Source organism: Cydia strobilella, chromosome 5 (genome assembly GCF_947568885.1).
Source record: "Cydia strobilella chromosome 5, ilCydStro3.1, whole genome shotgun sequence".
Classification (NCBI taxonomy): Eukaryota; Metazoa; Arthropoda; class Insecta; order Lepidoptera; family Tortricidae; genus Cydia; species Cydia strobilella.
In genome coordinates this window covers 10,548,827-10,565,014 of record NC_086045.1, presented here as the reverse complement: position 1 = coordinate 10,565,014, position 16,188 = coordinate 10,548,827, and the positions used below count along the sequence as shown (strand labels likewise).

The following is a 16,188-nucleotide window of genomic DNA, read 5'->3' as shown; positions in this document are numbered from 1 at the left end:
CTGTACAAAAAAGTCTGCCAATTTTTGCGGGGGAGGGGAACGTCAAATGTATGCGTAACGTCAAAATAGCCATGTCAGATAAACGTCAGTCGATACATTGTGTATGACCATTGGCCGAATATTTTCGACAGAGGGGAACGCCTGTTAATGGCTACTCCGTTTGGTTATATCCTCTAAGTATTGATACGATGATATCAAATTAATAATATATAGGCATTAAGCTGTGTGTCTGCATAAGCCAGTCGCTTTACTCCGGTTACATCATAACACGCGGTGACCATAATCAGGTTTCGAATTCCTAAACAGCTATCTGTGCAATGCCTAGGGATTGAAGCAATATCCTCGCAATGTAGAGATAATTTCGCAACTAATAAAACAAGACCTAACTCTTAAAAACATTGCGACACCGTCCGTAACGGCGCTGCAGCAGTAAAGCTGCAACAGAAACTGCTGCAGTCGCCTTCCGAATCTAACCAAATGCAACATAAATATTATTAAACATGTTTGCCAAATTTAATATGAGGTCAGCCTTAATTAGTCAATATCAGATCAACACTAAGGATTGCAGAATTAAAAAGCTTCATTTTAAAGAGGAATCAATGTATTTTAGGACTTTTAGGACATCAAGTACAGAATATACCTTGAATATCACTTCCTGTGTGCTTGATAAAATGGCTTCCGATCAGCATTTCGCATAAACTTTAAAGCGATTTCCAAGGCGCAATGTCATGGCAACTTTGTTTGTGAGAATATTTACTAAACGTGTTGCATACTACATAATTCAAATTATATTTCGGTGCCTAAGAAGTCAATGAGCGTATCATCAATATATTAATTAAATATATTAGGTCCGACTAAATGCACATATTTGATTAAAACCGGTTGAGTGGTGGTCCACACTATGCTAATTATATTTTTTGTATTAAAATATGTATTAACAACACTAGATACAGGCAGAATCAAGCCTTCTTTTTCTCAACACTCAAATTTTTAGGTGCCATGCTGGTCATCAATGACATTGCCTGACGGTCTGCAAGACGTAGTCCCCGATTGTTGTACATAATAAGTACTTATAATATACATAATAATACATATACACATGTGGTTACGGTTACATACAACATACCTACCTTAATGGTTGCAGATTTTTGGGAAAGGTCTTACAAGGATCGTCGTAGCCTAACATTTCTTTAACCAAACACGTCACTTTGACACTTACAGATTACTATCATATCGGAAACAGATCAAATAACTAAAATTCGAATACGCCTGTAAATTAAGCAAAGCTCTGCTTCGTAAAGAACTGATAGGCCGGTCCGCACAGTTCAAAATGTATGAGAAATCTACATTAATTCTCACATTAGAGATCTTTTGAGATGTGATTACCTATGTTACAAATAATATATTTTGAAAAAAATCTCCACAAAATATGTCAATTTGTTTTTATAAATCCAAATTATTACTAAAATAGAGAAATAAACCAAAACATCAATCCCCACACTAGAGATTTTCTAATATGCTGTTCTCAGGCATATACTCATTAAGTATTTATATTTTCTTCCAGCTTGGCACAGAAACCTGCCCCCAATAACTTTCTTTATTAAAATTTTTTTTTTACATAAAAATAACAACTAATGTGTACATAAAAATTACATGTTAATTAAGCTCTTTATATTTACTATATTCTACAAAAAAATCTCTAACGTAAATGAATCCGTTTAATTACTATTAACCATTTTTGTTTCGATTTTTTTTTGTTGCTTATAGAAAATGGACACTCGACTTTTGTTTCACCTTCATAAATCTCTTACTCATGTTAGTGTAATAACAAAAAAAAATCTCACGTATATGTAATATTGTATGGAATACAACCATAATTATTACGACGTCCAAGCTATTTAAATTACCCACGCAGGCACTAACTGACGGGTACTGATTCACTGTGGAGAACGTTTGATCGACTTCCATATCTCCGTCTCACTTCAATGTTCGCGGTAGACGATCGGTCCGCTTGAACTGCCGAGAGTTCGCGATGCGGTCGACCGTTAATTCTCCCATGACTAACTTACCCAGTTTCATCGGTACGCGTAACGATTGTTTACGCATGTATAATTTTGATTGCGCGCTTACTTAACACACCTCAGGCAAAGCTCCGATAAAACGCGCAATGCATACATTGCGGCATATATCTTACGTATGTCAGCTATGAGGCTATGACATAGCAATGACAGACAGTGGCAGTTAGTGCCAAATTAGAATACAGACTTTTTTACCAACCATAAAGTTTAGTGCAAAGAGAATTTTAAACTCCTTAGTGAAAACCTCACGGTTTGTACGAAATTGAGCGTTAAGCTATGCTATGCTAATAAAGATGATGGTGTGATTTACGGAAATTAATAATAGATATAATTTATTTTATTGTATAATACATTCCCGTTTCATTTACACCCAATATTATATCTTTTTCCGTAATCAAATGCGTTTATAATTACTGTAACCATCTGTGTAGTGTACCATAATATACGCGATGGTTTGTCCTCCGGGCCCAAAATCGATGATCCCCTTTGATTATTTATTTTAAATGAACGTCAAAATCCAGACAGGAAATTTGATTATGACATTTACGGCTACTGCCATAGCAGTCGACAGCAATGTCGCGCTTCAATATTGCTGCAGTCGACTGCATTGCTGCAGAAAACGTGAAAAAGGTCATTCAATTCAATGGGTTATGAGATGAAATGACGCAATAATGAAACTTTAGTTAATTAACAATATTATATTAAATCATTATTACATACTATTTTCCTCGCAAAAAGGTTTACTACCAACATACTTCTTGGTGCCCAAATGAAATAAATAGTACATTTCGATGCTAGTGCGGAAAGTATGTCATTACTTCACGAGTACCGAGATAGGTATCTTGGCAAGACTCGGGACGAGTGAAGAATGACATTTCCGCACGTGTATCGAACGACGTTTTTTAACACAGTTGCGAAAAAATAATAAAAACAACTAGTGAGGAATAAAAACAACAAGTAAGTAAAAACTTGGAAACTTAAAACGCCGCTTAGTAAGAAAAAACGCCTCTTTTTTGACAGGCGTTTCGGCAGCTATTCCTTTAAAGTGATATTTTCCAGAATGAACAATAAATGGGCTACATTGTCCATTTTTTTATTTAGTGCAAATCGCCACACTGTAATTGTAACAGGGAAAATTGTCACAAAAAATTACATAACATTTAAATTTTTAGTAAACAACTCATTTTTTTTGTATGGAAAGGTCTAAGAATTTTTTCAAAAATGAATTCCTCGTTCCTAAATTATACGAAAATGATATATAAGTTGCCCTAGTTGCTAAGAACAGGAAGAAATATAGCATAGATTGGACTTGGGGAGCCGACCCTTTCACCCCCCTTTTGGGGGGCGTTACGATCTCGTGGCTACCGGGCTGAATCAGTTTTATTTGCCCTGATAGTCATACTTGTTATGAACAAAATGCTGCACTTCATGATAAAAGCAAGCCGCTTTGCACAGTGATAGTAGGGACCAAACTGAGCGATTTAACCCGCAGCAGCGGCAGTTTCACCCCTTAGGAACAGAGATGGCGCCACTTCTTTAAAAAATATTTCAAAAAATTCTACAAGCTAAACCAATGAACCGATTTAAATGTTTAATATCTCAAATGAAAGCGCATTATATACGTTACTTTTAAAAAAATACTAAAAAAATATATACTGATTACTTTCGACAAAAAACGGCATCTTAAGTTTTTTTTTTTACTCGATTGATAGTTTTTACTTGGTTTCTCAAAAAAATTGTATGGAATATGAATAGTTTAATGCATGTATATATTACTGAATAAATAACAAGTATTATAAAAAAAACCCGACACCGATATCTCTAATACTTCTCGAAATATGAAAGTTTGAATGTGAGTGTAAATTTCTTCAAGATATATTGCAAATAATTCTACAAGCTAAACTATTCGACCGATTTTAATGTTTAATATCTCAAATAAAAGGTCATTATATATACTACTTATAAAAACATATACTGAATACTTTTGGCAAAAAACTGCATCTTAAGTTTTTTTTCTTACTCGATTGATAGTTTTTACTTGATTTCATAAAAAAAAATTATGGAACATGAATAGTTTAATAAATATATATATAGTACTGAGTATATAAAAGTATTACAAAAAAACCCGACACCCATACCTTTCATTCTTCACGAAATATTTAAGTTCAATTATGCACGTTCTTACAAATAAATTCTTTAAAAAAATCTTCAACCGCAGTAAGTGCACTGATTTTAATATGAAATGTGCCATATGAAAAGAAATCACCCAATTTATTTTAATAAATAAAAACTGAATAAAGTTTTTTCCTGGTGCTGAATTACAAAAAAATATAACAAATCTAAAATAAGGAATTATTTTTATTTAGTGACTACATTTGTAAACAAAAAACTTAAATGTCCTCTTCGGGTTCACCGGTAGATGTAGAACTGAAAAAAAAAGTCGTTTTGAGAAGTACTCGTACCTTTTCAATACTACAAAATCACCGATCATACATGAACTGGTTGCTGTAGATTACTGTTGGAAAAATTTTGTGCCTGTAGATTTACTGTTGAATTATTTTTGTGCCTAGTTGATTACCATTAAACCTATAATTTTGTGCCAGACCTATAATCAGTGGTCAGCATGCAAAATAACTCTGGATTGAAAATTACATTAACTTACTTTTGATTTGTACAGCCACCTTTGCATGATTTACACTGGGCTGTGCATGGTAAGCTGACGCGACGACACTCACAACGCATAGTTTCGCAGCCAGATTTGCAGCCACAATGGTCCAAGAGGCTTAATTGCGACCAAATCGCTGTAACTGCCGACCATTCCGGAGTCCAACTCTCTTTTTCCTCAGTCCATCCCCAAGAAGATGGACACGGTATGGAAACTTCTGGTTTCATAGCGTTTCCCCATATATGGCCCGCTTGGTAAGCGGCTCGAAGTGCATGTTTATAGAGAGCAGCTGATGTAGGTGGCAGGCTTGACACAAGCTTGTTTTTTGAAGCAAACAAATATTTGTGAACTTCATTTACGTTTATGTGTTCCGTTTGGCCAAACAATAACACAAATCTAGGGTTACTTTATACTAAAATTAAAATATGTAGTTACACACCTGACAACTGACAAAATCAAAAACTTAAAAGTTGACATACTCCTATTTTCCCGTCTTTTTATAGTGGCCAGAGAAAGGCAGCTTGATCTGAACGAATTCTTCCAGTACGAAAACCAAATTTGTCCACCTTCGTTGTCAGTCAATGGAGGGCGTCGTTCAGGGAACAAATCTGATTTGGCCGAGAAATTAGAACCTGCCAACCCTGCCACCTACATCAGCTGCTCTCTATAAACATGCACTTCGAGCAGCTTACCAAGAGGGCCATATATGGGGAAACGCTCTGAAACTAGAAGTTTCCATACCATGTACATCTTTTTGGGGATGGACTGAGGAAAAAGAGAGTTGGACTCCGGAATGGTCGGCATTTACAGCGATTTGGTCTCAATTAAGCCTCTTGGACCATTGTGGCTGCAAATCTGGCTGCGAAACTATGCATTGTGGGTGTCGTCGCGTCAGCTGGCCATGCACAGCCCAGTGTAAATCATGCAAATGTGGCTGTACAAATCAAAAGTAAGTTAATGTAATTTTCAATCCAGGGTTATTTTGCATGCTGACCACTAATTATAGGTCTGGCACAAAATTATAGGTTTAATGGTTATCAACTAGGCACAAAAATAATTCAACAGTAATCTACAGCAACCAGTTCATGTATGATCAGTGATTTTGTAGTATTGGAATGGTACGAGTACTTAACAAAACGACTTTTCTTTTTCAGTTTTACATCTACCGTGAACCATATAATTTGACATCACCTAATAATAATTAGTTGCCCGTTTATTTTTGTATTTAATACACTGACAATTACCTGATTCAATTCGGCTTATATGTATAAAAACTACTAAATTGACCTACTTTTATATTATACACATAGATTTAAGATTAGATCCTAAGTATGCATGTAATATTGCTATGCCCCCACGGGGTCCATGTGGAACTACCAAGAATTTGTAATACCTATAAAACCATGGTTGCAATAAATAAATATGAAATATGAACCCGAAGAGGACATTTAAGTTTTTTGTTTACAAATGTAGTCACTTTAAATAAAAATAATTCCTAATTTTAGATTTGTTATATTTTTTTGTAATTCACCACCAGGAAAAAACTTTATTCAGTTTTTATTTATAATTTTTTTATTTATTAAAATAAATTGGGTGATTTCTTTTCATATGACACATTTCATATTAAAATCAGTGCACTTACTGCGGTAGAAGATTTCTTTTAAAGGATTTATTTGTAAGAACGTGCATAATTGAACTTAAATATTTTGTGAAGAATGAAAGGTATGGGTGTCGGGTTTTTTTGTAATACTTTTATATACTCAGTACTATATATATATTTATTAAACTATTCATGTTCCATAATATTTTTTTTAAGAAATCAAGTAAAAACTATCAATCGAGTAAGAAAAAAAACTTAAGATGCCGTTTTTTGCCAAAAGGGTTCAGTATATGTTTTATGAGTATTTTTTTATAAGTAACGTATATAAAGAGCTTTTATTTGAGATATTAAACATTGAAATCGGTCAAATAGTTAAGCTTGTAGAATTTTTTTAAATATATTTTGAAGAAATTTACACTCACATTCAAACTTTTATATTTCGTGAAGTATGAGAGGTATCGGTGTCGGTTTTTTTTTATAATACTTGTTATTTATTCAGTAATATATACATGTATTAAGCTATTCATGTTCCGTACATTTTTTTTGAGAAACCAAGTAAAAACTATCAATCGAGTAAAAAAAAAACTTAAGATGCTGTTTTTTGTCGAAAGTAATCAGTATATATTTTTTTAGTATTTTTTTTAAAGTAATGTATATAATGAGCTTTCATTTGAGATATTAAATATTTAAATCGGTTCATTGGTTTAGCTTGTAGAATTTTTTGAAATATTTTTTAAAGAAGTGGCGCCATCTCTGTTCCTAAGGGGTGAAACTTGCGCTGCTGCGGGTCAAATCACTCAGTTTGGTCCTTACTAGCACTGTGCAAAGCGGCTTGCTTTTATCATGAAGTGCAGCATCCGGGCAAAAAATGGCCATAACAAGTATGACTATGAGGAACAATCAATCGTGCCAAGCGGCATCGCCTGAGACAAAAGTGCATACTCAATGCGCTTACTTACCACTATAATTTAATAATCAAATTAATGGGCCCTGGAGGGAAATTCTCTGAAAACCTTAAGTTAGCTCATTTTACTTAAAGGAGACATTCTTTTATTTTTAAAAAGAAACTAAATTGCATTCAAAGGTTTTTAATTTTTTTTTTCAATTTTGCTTGTCTAAAAATATTCTTGAGTACTAAATATTCGATTTTATGGAAATTTTGTACGACAGACGAGTGTAAGACCTAATGTTTCTTGAAGAAATGTTATCATTAACATTAACTGTATCGACGTGGTATCGACTAGTAGAATAAAATAGGGAGTGTTTATTGTTTGGAATTTTTAGTCGGTTTGATTCCCAGGCGAGACAAGCGAATTTCAAAAAACCTTTGAATGCAGTTTTGTTTCTTTTTAAAAATAAAATGAGCTAACTTAAGGTTTTAAGGCACTTTCCCTTCAGGGCCCATAAAAAAATTCCACACTGTATATTCAGAGCACGTCTTATTCTCAACCTTAGACTAATATAACTTGATCCCAAGTTTCCTTACAATTATACGTAATCGAGGGCCAGGTTCATACTGGTTTCATGTCGCGATGCGCTCGCTGACAAATACCAAGCGGTACGAATTGCTGACATTTGCGTCTTTTCACTCTCACAGCTCCCGCTACTAAAAGCATCGGATGACAGGATCGTTGAAAAGGGACAAACATATCGTTTGACGTTACGTTACTCTTCTCGTGAATTGTCAAAATTTAAAATTCGAAATTAGCTTTATAATTTGTCCGGGCGGCTATTCGAAGTATAACTAAGTGGACGGTCCTTACTAACCAGTAAGATTCAGATCAAGCATAATAGATAGTTGTAAGACTTCAAGGGTCTATTTATATCTGACACAGCATCCAGTATTCTAAACGTTTTGTGAATAGATATAAAAATTTGACAGCTATCGTTTTTCATATAAAGACAGACACTTAATGCATTGAACTATTGAACCTTAACGCAATGCCATAAGCCATAAGGTATACTTTCCTAATATACCTTGAGGCTAATTCGAACTTTGTTATTAAAGATATCATTTTTTTAATTTGCGTGTGCGTTTCGCTCGTACTAGTTAAAATATGTTTTGGAGCGAGCGAGACGGTCGGGCGAATAATAACAAAATGATATATTATTGACATCTTAAATAAAGTTCGAATTGGCCTCTGTGAATGCCTGGAAATACCGCATACTTTTTAATTTTTTTATGCTGGAAATTGATTTAATTATCGAGAGAAAAATGAATACGTTATTCTTCCATAACTTGTGCAGTTACTGGCAAAAAACTAGAAATGTCCATTAATTGTGCAGAACATTATTTGCTGTTTGTTTCCAAAATCTTGCTGCTATTCTACAAATATAGTAGTGACTCGGAAGATTTTTAAACATGATCGATACAACTACTTCATAACCACCATAGTAAACTTTTCTCTCGGTGTGGGAGTTCTTCGGTCATGAAAAACTTACAAAATAATAATTTGTTTCAATAAATCTATAATTTACATTATTGTCGAGAGATATTCTGACCGTGTAGTCGTATAACCTTCATAACCCATTCTACGAAAAATATCTTATGTGGGAATTATTGTTTAAGTAGTATAAAAGATTTAAAAAAAAGTTTTATTTCTCAAAAACGGGAACTGATATCAAGTTGTTACTTTACAGACGGGTATTCAATATGATATAGAATTCACCCATGTAGAAAAATTTGAGTGTGCATTTAATGTAACTTAAACTTTATATTGACTCCACTATGAGGGCCTACCGCAAACCACGTTCGACGTGTTGCCTCTCTGTCGCACTTGTAAATTCGTACGTAAGTGTAACAGGGAGGCAACACGTCGAACGTGGTTCGCGGTAGGCCCTCTGTCTCTGAGTAACAGCCGACGATATTACCTAGGTAGTTAAATGTTTATTTTTCCTTATGTAAATTGTGCATTGTAGAATAAGAAGTTTAACTACTAGTTCCTATTATAGTATACAAACATTGATACAGATATTTAAACAACTTTTTGTTAAATAAGTAGTTTCAAATGAGCTTAAATTGACAAAATTAAATTCCTAGTAGATTATTTGTGTTCCTCTATTGTAGATGCCTATTCTCTGATAGGTAAGTACATGTTACAAAAAAAAATTGTATATCGTAATAAAACGAAGAAAAAAAACTGAGAAGTCAACTAGTTCAATAGGTATACATTCAAGATGACCTAATCATATTATCATGACAATAAAATAGGGAATCAAACATTCCGTTCGAATCTATATCCCAAAAGGAGAATGACGTATTAAATGACGCACATCATCCTGTATGTTGCCAAAATATGTAAAACCCCAAGTAACGAAACCACAAACCACTAATTTATTGTTATATTTCTAGTTTATCGGGGTTTATTTTTAGAAATTAATATATGCAAATAAATATTAATATTATTTTGCGGTTTTTACGTTAGGGCTAAAGTCCGCATGCCAATCTGTTTATCTCAAATTAATGTTTTTGACGTGAAACGTAAGGTGAACGTCTTTAAAAACGTAGAGGGGCTCGGAATTCGGATCTAAAACCTGTTTGGCTTATATCTCTGTGTAACTATAACACATATAAGTAACTATATTTATTCCTGAGTCATGGGTGTTTTCTATGTATTTAAGTATTTATATATTATATATATAGTTGTCTGAGTACCCATAACACGAGCCTCCTTGTGCATACCGTGGGACTTAGTCAATCTGTGTAAGAATGTCCTATAATATTTATTTTATTTATTTAATACCTATATGAATGGTTTTGGATATCAGAGACGAAAGTAGCTATTAAAAATATAAAAATATACATATATAAATAAGGGACATCTTACACAGGTCAACCTAGCCCCAAACTAAACTAAGCAAAGCTTATGTACTATGGGTGCTAGGCGACTATATAATGTACATATTAGTTATATAGATAAATAAATACATGCTTATATACATACTATATATGATTATAATAAGCTTGAAATAAAACTATGAAAACGGATTATATCGCGTATATTGAATTTATAATACATCCCGACGTTTCGAACCCTTTACAGCGTTCGTGGTCAACGGGTGACGGGGCGTGTACAACCAGCCTTAAAGTTTGTAGTCTATGATTGTTCATTATTTTAGTATGTGGGTATTTTTGCACTTTGTAATTTTTCCTCAGTCACCCGTTGACCACGAACGCTGTAAAGGGTTCGAAACGTGGGGATGTATTATAAATTCAATATACGCGATATAATCCGTTTTCATAGTTTTATTTCATGAGTAACTATCGCGGTAACCGAAGACAATATTATAATAAGCTTTAAAAAAAATTAAATGTGGCATTTTTACGGAAAATTTCACGAGTGCTCTTGTTTGAGGTCACCATGTGCGAAAATTAATATACAGTGTGGAAAAAAAGGAATGTCTCCTTTAAGTAAAATGAGCCAGCTTAAGGATTTAAGGTAGTTTCCCTCCAGGGCCCGACTTATCTTTCCACACTGTATATATATCCCAATACAGAGGGCCTACCGCGAACCACGTTCGACGTGTTGCCTCCCTGTCATACTAACGTACGAATTCACAAGTGCGACAGAGAGGCAACACGTCTTACATACACTATGAGGTCCCTATAAGCGGCCCTAAGCGGCCTTTGAAATAACTTTCCACGCCACATCTCACGTCAACCACTGCGGCTGTGTCCCTGATACAGCCTATCCCTAATGTTTTTTTTAATATTTTTATCATCAGGTTTGAAGTTTATGGAGTCGTGATTTTAGAATAATATTTATCACAATGACAAGTTAATTACTCCTTACTCAATTGATTATTTAATTGACAAAACTGTTGCATTCCCACAATGTATTAATGACGGATGCCACCTGAAGAGTTAATTTTAAATTTATGACATGACATATAATTTTCTTAAGTGAAGAGTACTGAAGTCTTCTAGTACTCTTAACTTAGTGTCCCAAAACTTACGACGTTTACTATGTTGTTGCATACAGATAGTATTAGCTGAATGGCTTTTTCATATTTGTCTAATACATCTTCATTTTCAAACTTAAACAACTACAACAATACTCAATTGTGCAGTTGTTTATGTTTAATATAATTGATACATTCCATCTGGTTTTTTTTTAATAAAACTACGATATGAATGCAAATACATACATACCTATGTACGACACATGCACCCAGTACCCACAGAGGTGGGCCAAACTAAAAACTTCTCGTGTGAAGTGAGTATTTTTTTAAATAGTTTCCTCGTACGCGGATTCACGTTCCATATACGAGAAGTTAACCAAGGAGTGGGTGCCACAACGGAAATGGCGGAGAGGTCAACCTAAGAGGCGATGGCGGAACGACCTGGACCAAGGGCCTGACACTTTTTGATAGAGAAAGATAGTCTTATTGCGATTCCTATAAGAGGGAAGAGAAAATAGTGCCATGCTTTGTCCTTATCACCGATCGGGTTTTTTTTCATGGTCGGGTTATGGCAGCATAGGTAGGAGGCGATGGCGAAATACCGAAATTTATAAGAGTGAAAGGGAAAAAGGATCATGCTGCCATACCTTAACCTGTCAATACATGAATATATCTTTATCTTACCCCTGGTCGCTCGGTTTCATGTCTATAACTACTATACTATGTCTATGACCTGGACAAAATTCTAAACCACTGACCAGATATTGTGCTAAACCGGTTAGATTAAAAGGGAGACGGCCTTTGCCCATCAGTAGAAACCTTTATAAACCCTTTATACCCCTTATAGGCCACCAAAAAAAATGTTCGTGTAGGTACCTAAAAGCTTTAGTGACTGAAGTTTTTTTATTTGTATATAATTGCGATATCACTGTGTACGATCTTTTACCTACTGAAAATATGAAAAGGTGTACTAATGCATATTTATTGCCGTAATCTTTCATCAAATTATAGGTGTAGTTAGGTATAGATTAGTTTTACTGAAATAGGCTATAGCTACGTCCAGTAATAGGCTTTAAATATTCATGATCCCATAACCTTACACACTGATTTGCATACTATTTAGTTTTATTAATAATACGTATTAAATCATGATATACAAATTGGATACCAAGTGCAAGTTAAATACGGAATTAATTCTCTACTATGCTCTGTTATTGCGCAAATAATTTTCTACTCTGTCAAGAGACATTCCCTACCGGGGTACCTAATGCAAATTACCAAGTCCTACGTAGATTTTCCTTGCTATTATAGTAAACATTTATCTCTAATTCCAGGGTTTTATAATTGATCATAATATGTCTAAATATATCTGTAAATTAAGAATAAGGATACACTGTACCTAAACAATCTAATATTATTAGTTTAGAAACCAATGGGGTGACTGCTAAAGGTATTGGGCACTACATTGTAATTGGCCACTCTTAACAAGCCAAAAGATATTTTGTTAAGAGTGGCCAATAAGTATAGCAGTCACCCTAATTGCAAATAACCTAATCTTTAAAAGTGTCAATTGACTTGAAGTAAATAAACTAACTAAATCCGCACATACCGAACAAATGACGCTTAGACCTTTTGGTTTAGCAGATAAAGAAGAAATTCACTTAGGACACAGATTGACCTCTGGTCGTTAGTGCTTAGGAGAATGCTACATAATAACATTAACAAATAATAATAATGTATATACGAGTGGTTTGTTTACAGTGCAAGTCACGTCTTGACACCTTTTGACTGCATCGTAGCAAGTTTGGTTTGCTTTGTTTAGAAACGTATCATTTATTAAATATTTTTTGAACTAATTAGCAGTACGTTTGGTTTTCATGAGACTGGGGGTTCAAATTTTATTAATATTAAATTTCACTCTAACAAAATTAACCGTGTTATTTAGCAATCTCGTCATTACGAGAACACTATAGAATAAATGTAATCGTATAAAATTAATGTTTAATATTGCATCCCTATATTCATTAAAAATATTTGTTTTCCAATCATCAATCACCGTTACCTATGCTCGAAAAATATATATAGTAATTTAGGTATGTACGTACTAGAAATGCTTAAATTATTAAATTGATATTATGTATGATACATACGACCAATATAATAATCATATTTTTTTAAATCTTTTAGGCACTTAATGGTAACTAATAACGGTTAAAAAAATCGGACAAGTGCGAGTCGGACTCGCCCACCGAGGGTTCCGTACAAATTTAATTTTTAGTATTTGTTGTTATAGCGGCAACAGAAATACATCATCTGTGAAAATTTCAACTGTCTAGCTATCACGGTTCGTGAGATACAGCCTGGTGACAGATAGACAGAAGGACAGTATGGGCTTTGGGTATGGAACCCCAAAAAACTAATAACGTGCAATCACTTACTTCGTAAAGCCCATCTTTTGTTCAAGAGCAGTCCGTCCAGAAACCGGTAACCCTGCTCTCTGCAGACCTTCTCCTGCACACTGGCCACGGCGCTCGTCAGAGACAGCAGGTCACTGGCCAACACCACCGATGAAGCATAATCGGGAGACTCGTCGATCGGCACCAGTTTATCCTTCCCTATTTCTTCCTTATAGGGTAGGGTAGGGTAGGGTAGGGCAGTCACAATGCCCTTAGCTTCTTCTGACAGTCTGCTCAAAATCCCAGTCTCAACCGTGCCATTATTTTTAATCAAATCACTTATTTTTTCAACTACTTCTTTTTTTATTCCTAAAGTTTGCGCAGTTCTATTAAGAAGAGCGAGGTCGCGTCTGTCTAAAGTCCGATTGGTATCAAAGAAGGTGGAGAGTCTGTTGTGGAGTCTCTGGTCGATAGTGGTGTTAAGTTTGAGGTCGGTGTAGTTGTCGGCCGCGGCGCACACGCACGCGATCGCGAGGAGGGCGAGCAACATGACGGAAACGAGTGCCCGCGCCGATAGCACAAAAATCACTGACAGGCGACAGCCTTTGTCCACGCTGTAGTGCCTTCGTCTTCATTATAATTCCGATGACGTTTTTAGCAAATAATTGTATCTTAGTTCATATATTATATACTTACTAAGTTTAAATAAAACATTGACACCACGTAAAATCCAAGTTTATATTAAATTTATAGGTTTAACCTAATTAAATTTTTTGTTTCAACTTAAATCTCATATAAATATATAATGTTAAGCGCTGGTGGCCTAGCGGTAAGAGCGTGCGACTTGCAATGCGGAGGTCGCGGGTTCAATCCCCAGCTCGTACCAATGAGTTTTTCGGAACTTATGTACGAAATATCATTTGATATTTACCAGTCGCTTTTCGGTGAAGGAAAACATTGTGAGGAAACCGGACTAATACCAACAAGGCCTAGTTTCCCCTCTGGGTTGGAAGATCAGATGGCAGTCGCTTCCGTAAAAACTAGTGCCTACGCCAATTCTTGGGATTAGATACCAAGCGGACCCCAGGCTCCCATGAGCCGTGGCAAAATGCCGGGACAACGCGAGGGAGATGATGATAACAAATATCATCTGTTAAACCTCTCTAGCCCAGCATGATACCGGTCTATTTAATACACTCATGGACCAAAGAGGCACGCAAAAAAGTACTTATAATACTTCATCATGCTGAACAACAGGTTTGAGTGCAATTCATGTTTATTATTATTTGGTCATCTTGACATCTTTGAGTCAAAATAGGGATCACATGTCACGTGGTCAAACTCACAAATTAACTTTTTCAAATTAATTTTTCAGTGCTTTTTCAAAAAAAAAAACCAGGAGTTTTATGCAACTCTCCAGCGTGAGACGAATCTAATGACATATCACTTATCAAAATCGGACCATAACTGTAGATCTGATGGGATGTACAAAAATCGGCCTCGCGTAATATATATATATAGTAGGGCGTTCAAATGCGGTCTAATCTAGTCTACAGTCGTATACGTTTTCTTTACTTATTTTACTAGAAACTGTCGTTAGACGTAAATCAAAAAGGCATAAGGTAAGGTGGGGTAAGACTAACATAGTTTATTTTGCTCGGGGAAAGACTAACAGTACTGTAAAACTATAGTCCAAAAGCTTACTACTTTGAAATTACTTATTTTGAAATTACTTTAGGTCAAAGAGTATAGTAAGTATATTAGGCAAATATCTACGCGGCACGTTTCGTCGTATTTTCCAACCCCCGTAGTTTCGGCTTGGATAATGCTAGAGCTGAAATTTTTAATTTACCATGTAATTAGTAGACTTATTGATGAAGTTTTATTAGGCTACCTATTATACTAGAAATTTTATGGGTACCAATTTTCACTGTCCGAACCATATGAAATTCGTGTCATAGAAAATACAAACTACTTCCTGAAGTCACAGAAGACTGAAATTTGGCATGTACTTAGATGTGGATCTGTATGCAAACACATCCGGTGACCAGAAATCTGTAACTTCCGCCCTGCAACCCCTTAAAATGGGGGTACCTAAATATAACTATAAACCTAAAAACATTGGTTCCTGAAGTCCTAGAATCGTGAATTTAGTGGCAGCAGTGATTGGAATGCTAATAAAACAAGAGCAATAAAAATAAAACACTCTAAACACATGGGACTATTGGTTTTGTGAGCTGTAGAACCTCGCGAACATAGCTTAATACTAAATAAGTGTAGGCTATTAGAAAAAAATCATAAAACTGTATTGACAAAAAAATCCTTTTATCGAACTTGATTAGCAGTTAAATTAGTTTTGATTAATGATTCACGGTTAGTTTCACTAGACTTATATTGACCGGGATATAGACCATGAATAATACAAAACCGGCCAAGTGCGAGTCGGACTCGCGCACAAAGGGTTCCGTACCATTACGAAAAAAAAACAGCAAAAAAATCACGTTTGTTGTATGGGAGCCCCATTTAAATATTTATTTTATTCTGTTT

At 34.9% G+C, this 16,188-nt stretch overlaps 1 protein-coding gene across 1 annotated transcript in view; it reads right to left on the bottom strand.

Moving 5' to 3' along the window:
• Positions 1-14,253, bottom strand: part of LOC134741658 (nose resistant to fluoxetine protein 6-like) — a 64,732-nt gene extending 50,479 nt beyond the window's left edge. The window contains exon 1 of the mRNA XM_063674521.1: positions 13,684-14,253. Within this exon, the coding sequence (XP_063530591.1) occupies positions 13,684-14,191 (508 nt within the window). The 5' untranslated portion in view covers positions 14,192-14,253. The remainder of the gene's footprint in view (positions 1-13,683) is intronic.
• Between the last annotated feature and the right edge of the window lie 1,935 nt (positions 14,254-16,188).